This window comes from Rhizophagus irregularis, chromosome 32 (assembly GCF_026210795.1).
Source record: "Rhizophagus irregularis chromosome 32, complete sequence".
Taxonomy (NCBI): Eukaryota; Fungi; Glomeromycota; class Glomeromycetes; order Glomerales; family Glomeraceae; genus Rhizophagus; species Rhizophagus irregularis.
The window spans coordinates 1,193,619-1,207,826 of NC_089460.1; the positions used below are offsets into that span (position 1 = coordinate 1,193,619).

General features: G+C 36.9%; 1 protein-coding gene across 1 annotated transcript; it reads right to left on the reverse strand.

Moving 5' to 3' along the window:
• Positions 1-2,875: 2,875 nt before the first annotated feature.
• OCT59_023055 (uncharacterized protein) lies at positions 2,876-4,246 on the reverse strand (the record flags this gene model as incomplete). Its single annotated transcript, XM_066150525.1, has 1 exon — positions 2,876-4,246. One exon carries the CDS (start codon positions 4,244-4,246, stop codon positions 2,876-2,878), a length of 1,371 nt encoding a protein of 456 aa, XP_066006548.1.
• Between the last annotated feature and the right edge of the window lie 9,962 nt (positions 4,247-14,208).

Genomic DNA, 14,208 nt, shown 5'->3' on the forward strand with positions numbered 1-14,208 from the left:
TATTTAACAAACGTGCAATCAACAACAAGGATATGAAATGGTAAACACGTGGCCATTGGATATTTAGAATCGATCAACATAGCAACAATATAAATTAAGGGTATCAGTTATAGCCTATATGGATGATATGAGTTATTTGGATAGTTCAGGGGATAAAATTCAGGAATCAATTAATATAGTCACACAATTCTATCATTTCCATGATGTAGATATAAATGGGAAAAAATCTGAATTGATGGTAATAAATCCTAAAGTGCCTAGAAATGAATTATATATCACTATTAGACATAATAACTTAAAGGTCCAAGTCACAAATAAAGAGATACGATATTTAGGATGCTATTTTTCTTCTTCCAATTTAAGGAAAAGATCAATCAAAAGAATCAAGGATATAATTGAAAGATTTTTAAATCCTATTAGAAGAAAACGCATTACAGTGGAACATATTGCATATCTGATTAATCACGTTCTTATCCTAAGGGTGGTATATGTAGTCCAATTAATGACATTATTAGAAAATGAATGGAATCTTTTATTTACTCCAGTGATCAAATTAGTTAAGCAGATATGTGGGTTGCCTAGAAGTTATCCAACATCAGCAATATATCATCGATACTAGAAATTAATAATCTATGAGATCAAATATGTGCAAATCAGATTACTGTTTTTTTATATCTAATAAATAGTAATTCACTGGCTAACTGGCATCTAGATCTATAATGATAAGATGTAGGGCTGCACAGTTGCGATTGGCCATACATGACAATATTTTTGAACATGAATCAGGATCATTATTTTTAGGACATCAAGAAGCAAAGTCTAACCTAAGTCTACATAATATTATTATAGCCCAGAAATTAAACATTATCATACAACAAGATGACATAAATACAGTCAACTCCCTCTATAGTCACTCCTGTTATAGTCACATTCTACTATATAGTCACACCAGTTGAATGTTCAAAACACTTTATTATTAAAATCTATCCTATATAGTCACAATCTATCTATAGTCACTATCACACCTATCCTCAAAAATCTTATATTAAAAAGAACCATTTATAATCACAGTTATATAAAGAAGATATTAAATAACTTGGCATCTAATAATCGTACAAAGATGTATCATAGCTTGTTAGAATCGTCTCACTGAGACGAATCGAATGGTAGTAGTTTTATCCTTTTCCTGTGCAAACAGTCTTATGACTTTATCTTTTATTTATACTTTGGACTTCGAAAAGTAATCGAACAATATTACAAAAATAAGAAAATAAACTAATAAAAAATAAAAAGAGTAGCTTCACGACTCATACAAGTAAAGAAATCTAAACTAAAATAAAATTAAAGCAAAGAAAAACTGAACTATTACAGAATCACATATCCCAACTTTACCCGAAGGCCAGTGTGAGTCAACTATCCAACATCCAAAAATCCAGTCCGTTATCAGAAAGAGATCCTAAGAGGTTGAACTGTTAAGCGGCGCAGAAAATCCAAGTGCGAGATCCAAGATCCACCCCGAATTATAGAAGAGGATATCCAAGAAATCCAGGAATCCTGAGAAACTGACGCCAAAGAAGAGTTGTGTTGTTGTGGAGAAGTAGTATTAGGGAAAGAATTTGTAGATGGGCTTTTTCACTAGCAAGCTAGTCGAATTAATCTTTAACCGAAGTTTTATGTGTAAATTCTGGCTGACATAAAATGTTGTAAAAATTTGTAATTCAATAAAGTAAATTCATCAATCGCTAAAGCGCTGTATATAAATTTCCGATACAGAATGATAAAATTTGTATTCATAAAGAGAAGGGAAATAGGAAAGCTTAAAATAAGCATAAAAGAAGTGAAAAAGGGAAGATGATTAAAAGAAAGTAAAAGAAAGTAATTAATTAAAAGGGAACTAGCGCAATTAGCGCATTAAGAAAGTAGGATGAACAAAATCAGCGGGTAAAACCCATTGTGATCGAAAATCAGAAGGAGCAGGGGTAAGGATGTGAATCAAACCAAGGTGCACAAACATCCAATAATGATAAGATATCACAAGGTTTAACACGACCTAGTTTGAAAGAAAACCGTGTATCACTGTTCCAAAATTGTGAAAATGTTGAAGAGGAGGCCGATTTGGTGATAACAGATTGGATGGCATCGCGAAGATACTTCTTTGATACCGAAGAAGTATTGTGCTTGGAAATTAATAACCAGAGGAAATTGTGAGAAGGTACATAAATGGAAGCACTATTCGAGAGTATCCTTCGGACCATATCAATAATGGAACGACTAAAGCCAAGAGTTTTGAAATCTTGATAATCAATAACAGGGCAGTTTGGACCAACAAAAGGACCAGAGGTGGGTTTGTTAGTAATAAAATGACTTGCAACTACAGAAGAGGGATTCAAAATCACTTTTTGGATAGAACCCGTAAACTTAGAAGAAATGAATGCAACTGAAGATTGATGTGAACGTTCTTTCAAATAGAAGGAAACATCAGGACGCGAGGATACAAGATTACGTATATTCTGAACAATTGAGTAATCAGTAGTAGACATAGTCAAATTATAGGAGGTAGGAGGAATGACTATAGCAGGATCCTTAGTAGCCATCCACATAGAAGAGTCAAGAAGATCGGGGTGAACAACATGTCGTGAAAATTTACTCCGGTCTGATAAAAGGTCTTTATGGCGTACTTGACGGGCAAGTTGTTTCTTCGTAGGGTGGGAGATGGATTGGTGAGCAGAATATGAGATAAGAGTTCGTGCAGAAAGTGAACCATTGTCGTCCTCAAGAACATGGTGAAAAGCATAAGATTTGCGGTAGGAAATTCCTAGGCGTCGGGAAGTTACGTCTTTATAAAAACCATCAGCATGTCTTTTAGACACACGGTTCAGCAAGGTAAACTGAAAGGAGGGGAAGAAGGAGGGGGAGGAGTGTGAACAAGTTTTTTGTCATGAATATGACAAGCATGACGAAATTGAGACATAACATAGGCAGCAGGAGTCTTGCAAAACGGACAACCAAAATAAAGGCCAAGGTAAAAGCAAGATTGATGATATCGAAATTGAATAAAAGTACGAGTACGTCTATTATTACGATGAGAAGATGACCAACGAGCAAGAGAGGTAACACGTTGTGTTAATAAAAGCTGGCGTAATCTATTAAAATATTTACGTCGAGCATGAGAGGGAATACGGTTTTGTCGGTAAAAGAAAAAGGTTAAAAATTTTGATAAAATAAATTTTAAGTTAGGAGAAGGACGATCAGATGTAAATTGAAAGGGATCAGTAGTTGAAAGAAGAGGAGAATTGGTATGAATTGAATAACAATTATCCGAATCAGGAGTGGGGTCCAAAAGGAAGTAACAGTTGCCTCGTCGAATAGAATATAAACGGTTAGAGCCAACATTTCGAGTAGGACGTATCCGTCCATCCAGGATGGTACGTATTGTGAAAGTGTAAGGTGAACACTGTGTGTGATCATGAGGAAAGGCTGAAGCAGAAGTCGCAGGAAAAATTTCCGCAGGAATACTATTTAAAGAAAGGACCGGAGAAGCTAGAGGAGGAACGATATTGTCATAATCAGCGGTATCTACTAAAGCTGAAATTTGGGAAGTAATAAGAGAGGAATCCGGAAAATTGTTTTGAAAAGAATTCTTAGGCTCGGAAGGACGTGGTAAAGGTGGAACCAATAAACGTATTGTAGAAGGGGATAAAACCAAACGCGCAAAAGACAATTTAGTTTTAATTTTCTGTGCGCGCTTAAAGGATGCAGGGGAAATCATAGAGGATACGCGTTTACAAAGAAATTTAGGAGTACGCCGTGAAGGGCGTAAACGATTGGTGCATCGTGTAGAAGGGGTACATAAATCTAAGATGATATTAGAATCAGCCTCGTGTTTAGAAGCCCAAATAGCTAATGGAAGAGGAGGTAGATCATCATTCATTGGATCATCATGTGATGGATGATCGTCAACAGGGGGGATAGCGAAATCCTTTTTTGAATCCGCAGTAGACGAAAGAGAGTCTAAGCGCAAGTGTAAAAGGCGTTTTTGTTCAGAAAGAGAGTCGTCTAGTAGGCGAAGGGGGCCAAAAGCGAGGTAAGCACGTGACTTGGCGGAAGAGTTGTCAGGAAGAGAGTTGTAACGAGCAAAAAGAGTTTCTTGTTTAAGGGCGCACTTAGCGCAAAGGTCCTCAACTTCGCGAAGTTTAGAAAGAACTTCATCCCAACTCAAAGTTGAGAAGTCATGAGAAGAGGCCATAGGCCAGAGGAAGGATAAAAATAAAAGAAAAATTAATAAAAAACTTTGAAAAAAATTATTTTATTTTTATGTAAAAATTGTCGTGAGGGCAACGGGAGAGAGTTTTTTTTAGTTTTATCCTTTTCCTGTGCAAACAGTCTTATGACTTTATCTTTTATTTATACTTTGGACTTCGAAAAATAATCGAACAATATTACAAAAATAAGAAAATAAACTAATAAAAAATAAAAAGAGTAGCTTCACGACTCATACAAGTAAAGAAATCTAAACTAAAATAAAATTAAAGCAAAGAAAAACTGAACTATTACAGAATCGCATACCCCAACTTTACCCGAAGGCCAGTGTGAGTCAACTATCCAACATCCAAAAATCCAGTCCGTTACCAGAAAGAGACCCTAAGAGGTTGAACTGTTAAGCGGCGCAGAAAATCCAGGTTCGAGATCCATGATCCACCCCGAATTATAGAAGAGGATATCCAAGAAATCCAGGAATCCTGAGAAACTGTCGCCAAAGAGGAGTTGTGATGATGAGGAGAAATAGTAGAGGTGGTAGTTATAGAAGGGCCACGTAATTTGGAAGCAGCCGAGATCACCTGCGGATTTCTTCCTTGCATGAAAAAGAACATTCTGACATAGCCAAATTTCACCATATAATTTGACTTGGAAGTCATTAAGAGGGAGAAATAGTCTTGTATATAACAGAGAGAGAGAAGTGTTGATTCAAAAATGCCGTTAAATGTGCAGGCAACAATCCTCGAGTAAGCCAAAGACAGGATGAAGAAGGAGCTTCATAGTTCCAACATTCCAAAGCAAAAAATTCGGTTTGAAAAGAAATATCCAAAGATTTCAAGGATAGGAAGGAAGATAAACAAGAATCTCTAAATTTAATGACTTCAGACCGGTGTGTTAAACAAGGATTTAATTCCGGTAAAATATAAGGACAAGTCCAAAGATGATTCAAATCTTCAGGAGCAGAATTACACTGCGGACAGAGCCAGTCAGGAGAATATAAGTAAGGTTTGCGTTGTTGAAGAGTAGTTAAGGTAGGCAACATATCCAAAAGAAGTTTAATGCGGAAGATCCAAAATTCAGGACGACCATTCCTATGTGAAGCGAAACCTTTAATTTGTGAAAGGCAAAAATATATACCAGCCCAATCAAAAAGTGAAGGAGAACCAAGAGCAGTAAAACGCGCTAGTGAACAAAAAGATAAAAGAGCACGAGCATCTGCAATAGAGCGGAGAAAATGTCGAATATTCACGTCAATAGGCAAGAAATTAAAAGTCAACAAGCATGGAGCATAACAAAATGTTGAAGGTAGAGTAGTGGGTTGTGAAGACGAATGAGCATCTTTTGCCAAAGAATCCGCTTGTATATTGTAGATATCATCGCCATGAGCAGGGACTTTAATCAATTCGACATTAAGATTACGATCCATGATAAGTTGTCGAATAGAAAGCCAAAGAAGATGATTAGGTTCTCGGAGCAACTTCGGTGAGAAAGGAGCATCAACAAACCGTGTCCATAGTGAAATTAACTGACTACAATCAGTATAAATAGAGATTGATGAATCACGGAAAAGGGCATTCAATCCTAATAGAACAGCAGAAATTTCAGAACGCAAAGCGGAAGGAAAGTAAGAAGGGAGATGCATGGAAGAAGATTCCAGAACAAGTCCATCATCATCAAGAGCAATCCAAGCAGAAGTCATAGAAGAAGGCGAAGAATCATTGGCAGGATGGAACGAATCATCTGTGTACAAAGATTGCACCGAAAGTGGCAAAATAGTGTCTTCAATTTTATCGATTCTATCCTTAAAGAAAGGAGAAAGAGCAGGAGACGCGTTCAAAAATTGAACAAGAGCCAAGGAAGTCGCATAACTCCATGAAGTAGATAGAGTAATGGGAAGATAAGCCGCGAAAACTTTGGCATTTCTGGTAGGATAGCCCACAGTATCCGATAGAGTTACATTAAAAAAGCATTTCTCGCTATTACAGCGTTGTCTGATGGCAGATTTCATGGATAAGGCGGGAATGTTAAGAGCACAACCGGGACAAGGGTCATAGGATCGTTCATCAGCCGAGGTAGATACAGGAAGCCAATGAGACATAATAGCCGAGTTTTGTTTCTTATAAGTGATACACACACGACCAACAGATAAAGTTTGAGTAGCAGAGTCAAGAGTAATAGCCCATTGAGGATAAAAGGAATAATCTTTAACAGTATGATCTAATAAACAAGGAAAAGCTAAAGTGAAAGAAGAATTAATAAAATATGAAGATAAAAGTAAAGTAGAAGAAGAAGAAGAGAGAAAATTATTATTGATAAAAGTAAACCAATTAGGGATCCGTCCTTTACGACCAACGATGCCAAGATAATGAAGGTCAGGCCAATTCATAAGATAACGTCCACAAGGAGAAACCAACTGAGCAAGCACAAATATATTCAAGTTTTTCCAAAGTTTCCAACTCGATTGAAAAATGGAATGAGGTAGAATAGATCGGAGTGGCAGAGCAGGTTGCAGATCATGCCTCGGAGGCCGGAAGGAAAGAGACCACGTGATGTTCAAACGCGAAGAAAACAATAACGAATTAAACAAAGTGTGCGTTCTCAAAGAAACGATCTGCGACCATGGTTCTAAGTTAATAGTAGTCGGGCAACTTTCAGCACCCAAATATCCTTGAAGATAGGAGATAGCATAAAGAGCAAAATCTTTGAAATCAGGGTGAATGAAAATTTTTTGCCAAGATGCGATATGGGAAGAAAGAAAGCGATAGAAAGCATTTTGAATCGAAAAGGGAAGTTTGAGAAATAACAAGGGCAACGGAGTAGTCGTAGCAAGACCAGCTTTTCTTCGAAGTACTGAAAACAGAGGCTTGACAATTGATTGAATAGTACTTTTAGAGAAAAGGGTAGTTTGAAGACGAAATTCCAATCGCGGAAGAAGGACAGCATTATAGAGATAGGCCACATGTTGTGCTAATAATTTCTTCGGTCCCAGGAGAGCTGCCATATCTTTAACCATGGAGCGCGCTTGTTTGAGAACAAAATCAGAAGAGGCGGATAAAGAAAACCAAACGCCTAAAAAGCGAAAGGAAGCATGCAAAGATAAGGAGGAAAGGGAAAGAGACAAATCAGAGACTAAAAAAGAAGGTGTAAGATCAAAAATAATCTTCGAAGAAGGGGAAGAGGATGAAAGAAGAACATATTTGGCTGAATTAGCTTGAACATTGTTTAAAGTATAAAATTCAGCAGTAATAGAAAGACGGTCTTCTATTCCAGATTTTGAAGAAGCAATAAGTGTAGAATCATCCATAAACGTTAAATGTGAAATTGGTAAAGAATGTTGTTCAAATTCGAGTGGAGAATAATTTAAAAGAGCTGAAGATTTTAAAATAAAAGGATCTCGTGCTTTTTGATTCAAAACAGTGAGTAAGGGATCCAAATAAATAACCCAAAGAAGAGGGGAAATGATTTCTCCTTGATCGATACCAACACGTACTCTATAAGCAGCTGTATCGCCATGACAAGTAATTATCTTATTATTTTGTCGTGTAAAAAGATTTAAAATAAATCGCACTAAAAGTGCAGGGATATGTAACCTATCTAAAGCTAATTTAAGCATATTTAAATCCATAGAATCAAAAGCTTTAGAGATATCTTGAGAAACGATCCATAGTTCCTGATCATCAGTAGAGTCATGTTTATGTTGATGGATAATCGCATCAAGCATTTTGATAGGGACATCAGTAGAACCACCGGGTAAGCCAGCAAAGTTACCACCTTGGAGAACTTTATTATCAGCAAGAATGTTGGAGAGACGATTCGTGACGACCTTAACTACACATTTTCGAACTGTTTCCAGAAGAGTAATAGGTCGAGTGTTCTTAAGTTGAGCATCAAAATCGTGAGGTTTAGGAATAGGATAAACCACAGCTTCACGCCAGTCAGCAGGAATATCATCGCGGGAAAGGCAGGTATTGGCCAGTAAAAGAGAGAAATCCAAGGCTTCACCGGACAGATGTTTAATCATCTCATAAGAAATTTTGAAGGGCCGGAAGCTTTGTTATTTGGCATGGAGGAAATCGCAGCAGACCATTCTTGTAGGAAAATAGGCGCCAAAACAGGATCATATAATGAAGCAGACACATTTGTAAGAGGAGTGTAAGCTTGTTGCCATCGGGCGGGAAATGAAGTGATGGAAGAATAGCGGACCAACGGAAGAGAAACAATTGATTGAAAATGAGAGATAGCAGCTTGTTTAATGTCCGAAGGATCCGTTAATAAAGTAGGAGTTGAGTCCAGTACGACCAGGACACGATCAAGAACAATCGAGCGTTTTTCTACTGATAAGGCAGAATCTATAAAGGTGCCAAGCGAGTTCGAAAAGTGTTCGTCACGTAGTGCAGTATAATATTCCACTGAGTCCGTAAGGTGATGGGCGAATTTAGTAGATAAAAAGGCAGAAACTAAATTCTTTTGTGATCGTAAAAATGATTTAAATACGGATGCAGGGGTTGTAGAATAAGTAGGAACTGAGTAATCAGGGAGTAAGGATGCAAGATTTTCAAGATGGGAGGGCAAAGCGGCAATCATTTGCGCAATCTGAGTAGGGCGATTAGAACGACGAGTAGTAAGCCGATATAAAAATCGATCTAAAAACTTGTTAATAGCAATAAGTTTAGTTAATTCAGGAGAGTACGAATGTCGGTGTGTATTGGAGACTTTTTGAAAGGGTAAAGTTTCAATTGCAGCACTAATAATGGCAGCTTTCAATGCATGCCACATACGATCAAGAGAAAGAGAGGAGAAATCAAAATTGGGGTGATATTGTCTATCTAAATAAACTCCAAGAGAATCATCTACTTCAGTGGTAAAATTATTCCATTGTTCAACTGAAGTGGAAGCGTAAGAGAAAATAGTACGCAATTCATGTTTTTGTTTAAGACGAGATTTAGCCAAAATAGCCAGGCAAGAACTGAAGTCAAAAACAGTTGAAAGAACTTTGTGATCTGTAAAAGGACGATCAAGGAGATCCGGGCAAGTATCCACTTGCGAAAAAAGACCAGGGGCAGGAAAACCAGGTGAAGACCAAATATAATCCAGTCTAGAAGATCCATTATCATGAAAGAAGGTGGGATCAGGACCATTTGTAGAGGAGTGAGCTTGATGATCGGTAAAGAACCGAGAAGAAAGCAAGCGAAGAAGCTTAAAATGATTGGGTGAATAATTAGAATGAGCGATTACATCAGCATTGAAGTCGCCAAGAATAACTACAAAATAATTATTAGCTCGGGCATAATCGAGCCAAGAAAGAAGTTTGGCAATAAGATCATTGCAAATAGATTGATGAACAGAACCAGAAGGGGGATAATATATAGAAATAATAGAAATTTTAGTTTGATGAAAGAACAAGTCTAATTTAAGAAGTCGACCGTTCCAAGGATCAATTGTTTGAACATGTTTATGAAGGGGATTACGTAACAAAATACCAACACCATCATGAGGGCGAGAAGAAGAAGATGAACAAGCCCAATAGGACTTAAAGTGATGTAGGGAGTGTTCATTTTTAAAAATAAATTTAGCATTTGAAGGGGAAAGACGCGTATCATTAATAGATAAAGCACCAAAAGAGGAGTGGAGAAAAAAATTAAGCAAATGTTGTTGTCGAACTGGGGAACATAAACCATTAACATTTAATTGACCAAATTTAATAAGGGGAGAGGGGTGAGGGGAAAAATTATGTTTCTTGTTGTCCATCATTATTACACACTGATAAATCGGTAATAAAGAAGAGGGAAAAAGAGAGCAATTATTGATTAGCTTGGCCTTGTTGCCGAGCTAAGATGAGGTTGTTTTGTTGGATTCCTTCTTTAATCGAGCCAGCCAAAGAGGCAACAGTATCGGAAAGAGAGGAGAGACGCTGTTCCATATCAATAGGGGAGGAAGGAGCGACGTTGGAAGGTGGAATGGGAGCAAAATGAGGAATCGGGGAAAAACCACTTGTTGATTGCAAAGGGGGAGAATTAATATCAACAAGGATATTGTTATTAGTATGATTCACTGAATCATTCCAGCCTTGCATAGAGGAAGGGATGTAGGAAGGTGGTTTTGCGACAAAAGGTCCTGGAACAGGAGCACGAGCAGCCATAGCAGATTCCAATTTGGTGATGCGGCTGTTCATGGTAGCAAATTGTGTGGTAAGGAGGGCTAATTCTTCAACTACTTTTTCAAGAGCAGCACCAATAGATTTCCAATCAGTAAGCACAGTAGGAGGAGCAGGGTATGTAACATCCATGCCATCAATATAGTAATCAAGTTCATTTGCATCAGGAATACGACGACGTTGATTATTATTGTTGTTATTAAGATTGTCACGATTCCATGGGCGATGTTGAGAGCGAGAACGAGATTGTTGTCGGTTATTAGGTCTGGATTTAGAACGATGGCGAGAAGCATTGGTACGGCTTTGTCCATCATTATTGTTATCAGGGCGGGCAAAATGGTTGTGTCGTTTAGCAGGATGAGAAGGAGGTAGATGCTTATTATATAAAGCACGTAATTTATCATTAGATTGCCAAGGGCGAGAAGGGCGATTAGGTCTAGATGAAGAACCACATCGATCAGGGTTACAATTAGGGCGACCACATCGATGACAAAGGGAAGTGACATCATCCGGAGAATGCCAGGTAAGGCCAACTTTCTTGAGGGCACATGAAATAGATTTAGCATTTTCCATAGCCGTTTCAGAGGCAAAATGGCAATAGGCGTAAGGTTTGGGATTGTAAGAATTCGTAGAGAAGGGAACGTTGATAGATTTAGCGGAAACTTCATCGGCAATTTCAGCAAGATCGACCGCTATAGTGCCACGCGAGGACCGGCAAGTAAAGCGAACATAAGTGCGTCTTTCGGCGCGTTGTTCAGGGTGAGAAAGTAGCGGGGCAGATACGCAAACAATGTCCTCCACAAAGGACGCCCCAGGTAGAGTCGAGGTTCTGTAAAGCACCAGTAGATTCAAAGGTAATGTATGCAGTACGATAAAGTTTGGATAAACGGGTATGGCAACGAGTAATATTGCCGTAACGAGAAAAGGTACCACGCAAAAGAGCGTCAGTTAGAAAAAGAGGGATATCGGTAACCACCAGGGTACGCGCGTGTTCATCAGCCTTAATAGCCTGGGGGTCATATGCATGGAAATGCAAGCCAAACAAAGAATCCATAGGGGAGGCTGTGGCGTTGTTAAGATCTTCCTTTTTTCGGAAGTGTACGATGATCCTCTTCAAATCGTTGGATCCACTACACGTGGCACGACTACCATAAGAGGAGTACAAGGAAAGTTGTCGATCAACCGCGTCGCATGCGTCGCGGTTCGAAGCGAAGTGATTCCAAAAGCCATCGACGTCATTAGGAGCGGCCGAGGCGTAGAAAAGTGTAGGTTGAGATTGTACTGCAGCTTGGGACGCGTCCGGAGAGGCAGCACGTTTAGGAAAGGAGACTGCAGGAGTAATTTCAGGGCTTTTGCCTTTATCGTTGTTGTTAGCAGGGGCGTGCTGCGAAGCATCGAGAGAGGAGGTATCGGGTTGAGAAGGTATCTCAGCGGAAGTTGTCTCAACAGGGCCAGGAGGCGTGAGAGGTTTATCAACATCCATGACAGAGTCTTCAGCACTGACTCTGGTACGTTTATTAGTAGAGGTGGTCGAAGGTGGAGTGTTCAAAGGGCCAGATATAGAGGGACCTTGACCAGAAACGTTGCCAGTTGGAGAGCTAGAGGCAGGACGTTTAGATGTAGTATCTTTGTTAGACTGGTTATTTTTCTTTTGGTTATCTTTACCCATTTTGTAAAGTATCGTAAAGTTATCTAAAATAAAGAAAATATAAAGAAAAAGTAATAAAAAACTCCGAAAAAATTTTTTATTTTTTTTGTAAATATTGTCAAGTGAGCAGAACGGGAGAGAGTTAGTTTTATCCTTTTTTAGTTTTATCCTTTTCCGATCACTGGCTGACGAGTTATTCAACAAAATGTTAAACATCGGCATTATAATATTTCTTGATTTACGTTTACTGCGCCATTTAACATTTTGCTAGATTTCTCGGTACCTAGTGATTGTAAAAAGACGATTTATAGCTCGTTGGAATTGCCTCATCGAGACGAATCGAATGGTGGTAAGCTCATCTCTCTGTGATCAATATTGACGGAGTTATTACTTAAAAACCATTTAATATTTTTTAATTTCGGAAATTGATCTAGTGATTGGATTTCGATGTATCTTATACCATTAGATTCGTCTCATCAAGACGAATCGAATGGTAGTAAGATCGTCTTTCTAGGATCAATATTGGCAGAGTTATTACACAAAAACCATTAATATTTTTTTAATTTCGGAAATTAATCTAGTGATTGTATTTCGACGTATTTTATACCATTAGAACCGTCTCATCAAGACGAATCGAATGGCGGTAAGATCATCTCTCTACGATTAATATTGGTGAAGTTACGATACAATAAAGTTTTAAGTATAATTCTGGCTAAAATTATGTTAATTTTTGGCCGGAATTATGATATACAAATATAAGAAATTTTTTATATAGTCACATCTCTTTATAATCACCAAATATGGACTGTCCCAAATGTGTGACTATAAAGAGAGTTGACTGTAGGTCAACATGGACCATTAATAATGGAAACATGCCCATTAGAGAAATATTTATAACACATAGATACCTCAATTTATTACAAAAAATTGGAACTTTAAATTCATATCCACTTATATATACTAGCCAATTAATATTATCTTCTGGATATACTATGAGTTGGGCATATTATCGTTTCATTGCAAGGCTTTCAGCAAAAAGACGCATAGCCAAATGGTTTCAATAATTAACCCAATGGATTAAAGGAATATCAGCACCAGAAATGCCTAGATATTCCTTATTTAACTTTTTGAGTAATATATTACAACCGGTATTAGAGAACAAGTGAAAACACCCATATGTTATAATAAAAGATAAAAACAATGAAGTCTCAATAGGATTGTTAAGAAAAGAACACAGATAAAGAAAAATGGGAAAAAAATTGAATGTTTAAATATAAAAGTTTGATATGTTCAGATAATTCTCAAAAAGCAATCATTCAGAAACAGAAATATTCTAAAATGATTACAATAACTTAACATAATGCATTAGTATTACCAATTTTTATTCGTTTATCAACAGATGCAATCATACATATCGACTAGTATTAGCCGGACTAAGCAAATAGTGTGTTTAACATAATCCCCCTCCTCTGGATTACACAATGGTTCCTTGAACAACATAATTTTTATCACGTGATTTATTGATTATTGTTCATAAAAGGGAAATTATGTATGCAGTATCACCTCAATTTTTATATAAAAAGGAAAATTTCTTACACCCCCTAATTAATTTATTCTTTTTAAGATTGTATATACAAGAGATTGGAAGTAAGACGTACAAGAGATTAGAAACAGTTATCAGTATATAGAGTATTGGTACATTGAAGTTTAACTGTACTATAGATTTTGGTCATAGGTTTATTATCCAATTTACACAAAGAAAATCAGATTTATTTTGAGTGTATAATACGCATTTTTATTACATGAATGATATTCCAGTTTTTTTTGTTACACACTGTAGATAAAAGTAAATTCCATTTTATTTAAATTAAATATTTTAAATCAGAATAGTAAAAATAATTAGACTTAAGATACTTAATATACTTAATATACCCTTTTTAGATGTGATTTTTAAAAGTATTAGTTAAAAGTAAATTTCATTTTATTTAAATCAAAATATTTAAATCAAAATAGTAAAAATACTTAGACTCAAGATATTTTGTTACTAAAACACCAAATTATAAAGTACTTGGTAACTATTATAGACAAGATTTAATAAAATACTTTTTTTTTCTGTTCATATAGTATCTTAAAATATCCAATAAAATTA